Below are 6,822 nucleotides of genomic sequence, written 5' to 3' on the forward strand. Positions count from 1 at the left end.
TGCTTTTTCCAACCATGTAAGGCTGTTGTTTTTAAGTGTTTTATACTTGGTTTTTCACTTTCAGTTGACGATCCAATAAAATCCTTTTTGTGACGCCTTCTTGCTTTTACCCGATCTTATAGCAACAGCCCTAAATCACTTATCTTGACACTCGCTACTATAATTAATACCTGGGTATAGTCATAGATCGAAATTTTTATTTGTGTCTTATCACTTGACATCATTATCCATTCACTGAAATGGGAATTCGTCAGATAATTAGGATAGCAATGGCATTTGTTTGTAGCACTAATTGCCGTTTTGTGAATTCTCAGAGTGTTATCTTGTCTATTGCCATCAAACTTTAGTGGTACCTTTATTACATGCATAATCATTGAATACACAGCCCACATCAGTCCAGTACTGTTTAACAAATGGTAAACGCCATAGCGTGTACTATTGAGTTATGGATACACGCGGGAGGTTGCTAAGCACGAAAGAAGCGTAAGAGTCGCACGAGGCGATAGCCGAGTGCGACTCTAGCTTCTTGAGTGCTTAGCAAACCTCCCAAGTGCATCCATAACTCAATAGTACACGCTATGGCGTTTACCATTTGTTTTATAACATAACATTGAGACATTGAACAACAGAAGTCCTTTTATTGAGCTACATCAGAAAAAATTTTTCGTGTAGTCTTACATGACAAGAGAAAACAAGCGCGCGAAAATTCATTCATGACAACCGACTGCACACCAAAAGATTTGCTTTGTAAACATTAGCACACACGTCAGCAGCGTACACCCATGGGCAAATAGTAGACGCTAAATTAACCAATCAGAGCGCGCGCTTTGCTTTAGTTATGTTATAAATATCACTTCACTGGCACCCGTATGAACGTCATCGCATTGTTGTCGTATCCCTTTGCCTCTCGTCACATCCCATAGTTTGAGTTGAATCTTCGGTTCTCCTGTGCTGGTGCCTTTGTAGTCACTGCCTGTGTAGTTGTCACTGTTGTCGGGGGTGGTGTGACAGTAGTGGACACAGCTTCTGGAGTGGCTTGGCATGAGGAGGGTTTGATGTATCGACTTTTCTTAGCTACATCGTACAAATCAGCCCAGGACAGTAAGCTTCCTATTCCGTTGTTGCACGATTTCGAGATGGCTTCGATTTCTTGATTATTGAGGACGCGGTCCCAGAGGTTGACTTGTGTCATGAGCATTTTGTTTAGCGATTTGGAATTTACAATCTTCAAGGTACCCAGCCTTCGTCCCAGGAAGTCGTTGTACGTTCCGTATGTATCCCTCTTACCGTCGATGTAAATAGACCAGGCAGCCGTTTTAGTTGACCATGAGATACACACTTGGTGCCATGCTTTGTCTTTGAACAAATCCACGTTTCGTCTGCACACACACACAAAAAAAAATAATAGAAGTAGTTAACGGCAGTATATATTCCAGTTTTTCAGATAGCAAACGTTACTAAACAATCACACACGAAAAAATCCTAGCGTGTGTGTAGCCGCCCATTCTGTTGAACAAACATCAGGCTGAGTCAGCACAACCGATAAAATGCAAAGCCTGTTAGTTCAACGATTTGCAAACGTTACACTTTATAAATAAACCACATCAGATCAATCAGGACATTTTTACACTGATTACGTAAAAATTCATTAGGCCTTCATCGCGATTACAAATGGTAAAAGACTTGCGCCCTTCCTCGTAATTTTTTAGAGGAAAACGATCGCCTCCTAAAATATCCAAAAATGGCTTACTTTTCATTGATGCCACCGTGTGTATACAGCAAGAAAAGGCCATCAGCTTCTCCTCTTATAGAGGTGAGCATATTCATGCCATTCATTTCTAACCAAACCGGCCAAACGAAATCACTGTCTTCATTCCAGTTTCCCTCTCCCAACTTCAACCACATGCAGGTACTAAGTTCGTCTTCGACTGAGATTTCTCTGCTCAAGAGCCATCCGAACTCCACCTTTGCATCGTAGGATTCTAAAATTGGCAAGGATACAGGGTACAGAGGTGTTAAATAGGTAAAGAGGAAATGGTTATTGTGGTGTCATTTCGGCACAGCTAGTGTACTGCGCACTGAAGTAGTTTCTGTAGCGGATTGACTTTTTAACGGAGGGGATCAAGAAACTGCTGGGCTGCTTCTGTCAGGACTCTCACTGAAGACCTCTCTGGCATAGCTGAACCTGCCAGGGGTATGCACCCCAGTCATCACAGCCCTTGATCGAGATCATTGAGCCACGCAAGCTTCTACACCACAACAAGGTCCAGCCCAAGATAGAAGAGTGCACAAATTGCACTGCGCACAATGTCACATCAGATTTAACCCGTCGTGGTTCCTTTCTTGTACTCACCAACGCACTCCTTGTTTTTGTTTATCATAGACGTTGATGGACATTCGTCAAGACATTGCTCCGTGCCTGCTTTCTTCACAACTCGACAAACATAGCACTGTTCATCACTGTTCGGTGCTTTGCAGCCTACGAAGTAAACGAAATGTTATTTCTTATTGAAGCTCGATTTCGTGCGAAGCGGTAAGGGGAAGTAATCGATGACCGCTGTAAAACTAAATTCTGGCCAGTCAGAATGTGGCTAATTAACGCAAGGAACCAATCACCGCTCACTCCAAAGATTAAACGGAGAGCTCACTCCAAAGATTAAACGGAGTCGTCAGCAGACGCGTGGAAAATTAACCTGACGACTTGGGTACATCGATTGAAATAAAATTGGCGTCTCAAGTTGCTCAGTGTTTGGCCACCCAGTGCTAGCCAAGTGTTTTTGCTTTCTCCAACAAATGAAATGCAATGCCCGCGAAAGACAACCTGTACCTCTGGAATAGATTTTTCAGGGGAAGGGGGAAGGGGGGGGGGGAAGGTCTTGAGTACACAGCTAACGAGCCACCATCATGGGGCTCGATTTGCGCCAAACTCAAGTGTGAAGGCGAATTCATATCTTGCAATGGTTTTTCAAATTAGACTCGTAAAACCAAAACAAAATTAATCGCTCTTAATACCCTAAGAAAGATCACAGCAAATCCAGTGAACCAAACAACAAAGTAAACACATGCAATCGGCGACGAACGTGCGCTAAGCACGGGAAAACTTGTCTGAGAGAGTTGCGACTCGTCTCGGTCTTATTACATGTACATGAGAAAGTGTCGAGAATGCAAATTACTTTCCTCACTCAAATGAGCAAACGTATTTCTTTTTTGAACTTATTTTCCAAAAGCAAATGTGGTCTTAAAATTCCCAGCTCGGAGTAATTTTACTAACCAAATTAAAACACTGACCTGCTACAGGATTACAATGTTTGTGACAATTTTTCGCGCACAAATTCTCGATCGCGTCTTTCATTGTGCCTCCCTTGCACGTGACTTCCGTTCGCTTGTGTGACACGATATGAGCGTCCATAATGTTTGCTGGCTCGTCCTTATTTCCAAAAGCATAGAATCTAATGTCGAAGTTTCTGCTCCTGTCAATCATGTTGAGGTAGACGATTCCACCGTCCTTTGTTCCCACACTCTTACCATACTCGATCAGTGTTGCTTGACCAGAAATAGTGATGCACACGAAGTAGGATTCGTAAAGCACGCTTTCTCCCAGGGCCACAGCATCTACAGCTGTTGTAGACGGCCAATCCCGAGCGGCTGCTGTACCCTACAACAAAGTTGGAAAGACATGTGGATGTAACATGTGTTGACCATGCGTGATTTCAAACGGCTGGATATTTAGCCAAGTTCTTTTCTGCGTGTTTAGTTGACGTGTTCTATCACAAAAAGAACAAAGTGCATATCCAGCCGTCTTAACTGAACAAGCTTGATCAAGAAAGATATATATTTTTTTTTTTTACCTTTATATTCTTCCATATCTTTCAACTTTCACCTATTTATTGGGTACTATTAACAGAGTTTACATTACAGTAGTTAGTATTACAAATTAAGATGAATGATGATCGCTTTAAGCACGAAACTCGAGTAATTGTAGTTTCTATCTCAATTTGGATTTCGCTCTGCATGTATTTGTATCGAGCACTGCTACGATTGTGTGAAACCACTTCTTTTTTTCGTTGTTTATTAAATAGTAATATAAATATAGAAAAAACATATTTGTTACGTATGGTTAGGGATAGACTAAAAAGTTATGTGTGTGGTAACCCGAGTAGCCATTGGCTCTCGAGCTGGCTCACACTAAAGGAACTATTATGTGACACAAAGAACACACATTTTTCATGGAGGACAGCCAGTAATCCTGAGAGGGCAAGAGGGCCGCGTTTTAGCCAATTACTAACTACTTAATAACCGAGAGTGAGGTCGTTACGGGAAAATCTCCAACTGAGGTCTAGGCCGAGGTTTGAGATTTTCCCGTAACGACCGAACGGTCGAGGTTATTAAGTTGTTTATTATATGGCTCACGAATATTGAAGAAAAAAGAAATTATTCAAGCGGAAGTCGTCTATTTACATCCGGCGATGCGCGCGTTTACCGATTCATTCATCGTCTCAAACCCAGGGCAAAACTACACAGTCAGTGAACTTCACTACTGTAATTCTTTTCCGGAAAAATGATCGTCACAGCCTTCAAAAAGGTATTTTAGTATCGTGGAGCCACAACTTGATGAGGGAGATTTTCCAACTTTTGTAGCGAAACGTCAACGCATATAGAAAAGACAGAAAGTGCTTCAAACTGGCCCAAACCAACGGTCTTTCGGTGAAAGAAAATACTAATGCTTCAGAATGCACTGCTCAGAATAACTCGATCTTCCCATTCGTTTTCGACAGCATATCTTGGCCTTCTTCATTCTGGGACTTATGAATGAACTTTTCAAGCCTTGTGAGCGTCTAAAACTTCCTGCAGGTATCAGAAACACTGCTACCGACAGAAACCGCCCGATTGTTTACATCTGATGATCCTGGAAGCTGATTTTCACTTGCTTGTGTTGAAGCGAGGGAATCTATTTGATGAGAACTGAAACGGAGTTCAATATTTCGGTAATTATTGTGACTAAGATGATAACTTATAAGTTTCTTCGTGGTTTTCTGCTCAGGATACGTGACACATCTGCCGATGGTGTTTTTCACTTAGCGATTTTAGCTTTACTCAACACTCGGCAAACTTTGATTGCTTTTCACTAGTGCTCGCCAAGGTTACCGGTAAGTCAAAAAAGACTTCTATATAACGCAGTATTTGCTTCATCATGCCCGATCCCGGCATTAGCCATGTAATAAAGTAATACTTTGCTGCTCGGGCTGCAAACCACAGCACAGTATTTAATTCATCGTGCCTGCTCACAGAGCACGTCGCATAATAGAGTGCTTTGTTGCCTGTTTTGTTCTTCTTCGAGTTCCAAGTGGCCTTCGACTTTTACTACATACCAAGGTATCGGCTTACTTAAATTGATAGTTGATGAACTCTTCACAAGTCAGAAGTGTTATAGTGCATGAGGTTTGCACCAGAAAAAAGGTTGACTAGGTTATAATAGAGTCAATTTTTATTATTATTATTATTATTATTATTATTATTATTATTATTATTATTATTAGATACGGAAACATGTTTTACAGGTTTAACAGACATCCGCGTGAAGATCAAATTGAAAGTTTAAATAAATACATAATGACGCAAAAATTTTAAAATTATTATTATTATTATTATTATTATTATTATTATTATTTATTTATTTATTTATTGATTTATCTTTTTATTTCCCGAGTTAGTTTGGCGAATAAAACAAATTTCGAGGTTATCAGTGCCTAGCCTTGTAGCCAAATCAACCTTTAAAAAAACGTCTGAGTTAAACTCTACGAAGGTGGCATTCAAAATTTCAGGTTCAAACTGATCGTTATGTTCATACCTTGAAAATGACAACTTTCTGAGGAGAGATTTCGACGACATAGCGTGCGTTCAGATTCCTTGGAGAGGCAGAAAACACCACATAAATTGTTCCCTTTGACGCCGCAGTAAAGTGGAGGCATTTTCCTTTCATATTCACGAGATCTATACGAAGAATATTGGACCATTCCGCGTGACATGGCACATTATCGGCGGACGCCTGAGTGGCCAAGCGTATTTTGTTCCTCTTGTTTGCACCTTCTCTGTTCACAGATTCGACCCTGGCTAGAGGTTTTCCTTTCATGTCAGCGGCAAGTGTAGGAAACACCTTCTTTGAGGGCTGGAAATCTTCTTCGTCTAGGAGCAAGCTGCCATCCTTTTCATTGTAGAATAACGTTAAACCAAATATGGTCATTCTGTGTTTTCGAGGGTCGTTGGTTACACCACTAAAACCGCTGTACAGATGGAATGCATTATTGCTGTCACTTGTGTACCACTCGCCGTTCCTGTTATAGGGAAAACATCATTGACTGTCAGTACTCACTGGACTGTTTTTCAACTTAACAAAACAAATGCTTTTCGCTAACACATGATCCGGCAGCATATCTTTCTACTGAATATCCTTTTTTACAATTACAAAAGGTTCACGCACGCCTTTGTTTACTTAAGTTTTTCTTTGGCAGGGGTTGAGTATTCAGGCATATACTGGGAAACGGTTTTCCTTGTAAGACCGTTCTAGGAATTCGGTAAGTTGAGGAGCAGCAAGTACATCAGTAAGCGAAACATTGACGAGGCTGAGTAACTTGCCGTTCTTCGCGCCACCCAGCTGCCAACTAACCGAATGGCTCCATCAGTCTATGACCGTCTAAGTCTGATTAACCAAATTGAAGTGAATGCGTCTTTGCAATCAAAGGTAGCACTAATGTTCGGTTACACGTGGTAAAGCCTTGGTAGCGGTACGTTTGGTGAGAATCAGTTTTGGTGGTAACAATCTGA

At 41.1% G+C, this 6,822-nt stretch overlaps 1 protein-coding gene across 1 annotated transcript in view; it reads right to left on the reverse strand.

Annotated features, from left to right (window-relative positions):
- Positions 1-396: 396 nt before the first annotated feature.
- LOC145478299 (uncharacterized) overlaps positions 397-6,822 on the reverse strand; it is a 12,411-nt gene continuing 5,985 nt past the window's right edge. The window contains exons 11-15 of the mRNA XM_081456272.1: positions 5,849-6,332; positions 3,289-3,655; positions 2,354-2,479; positions 1,751-1,982; positions 397-1,379 (exon numbers count right to left, since the gene is read on the reverse strand). Of these exons, the coding sequence (XP_081312398.1) occupies positions 911-1,379; positions 1,751-1,982; positions 2,354-2,479; positions 3,289-3,655; positions 5,849-6,332 (1,678 nt within the window). The 3' untranslated portion in view covers positions 397-910. The remainder of the gene's footprint in view (positions 1,380-1,750; positions 1,983-2,353; positions 2,480-3,288; positions 3,656-5,848; positions 6,333-6,822) is intronic.

Source organism: Orbicella franksi, chromosome 2 (genome assembly GCF_964199315.1).
Source record: "Orbicella franksi chromosome 2, jaOrbFran1.1, whole genome shotgun sequence".
Lineage (NCBI taxonomy): Eukaryota > Metazoa > Cnidaria > Anthozoa > Scleractinia > Merulinidae > Orbicella > Orbicella franksi.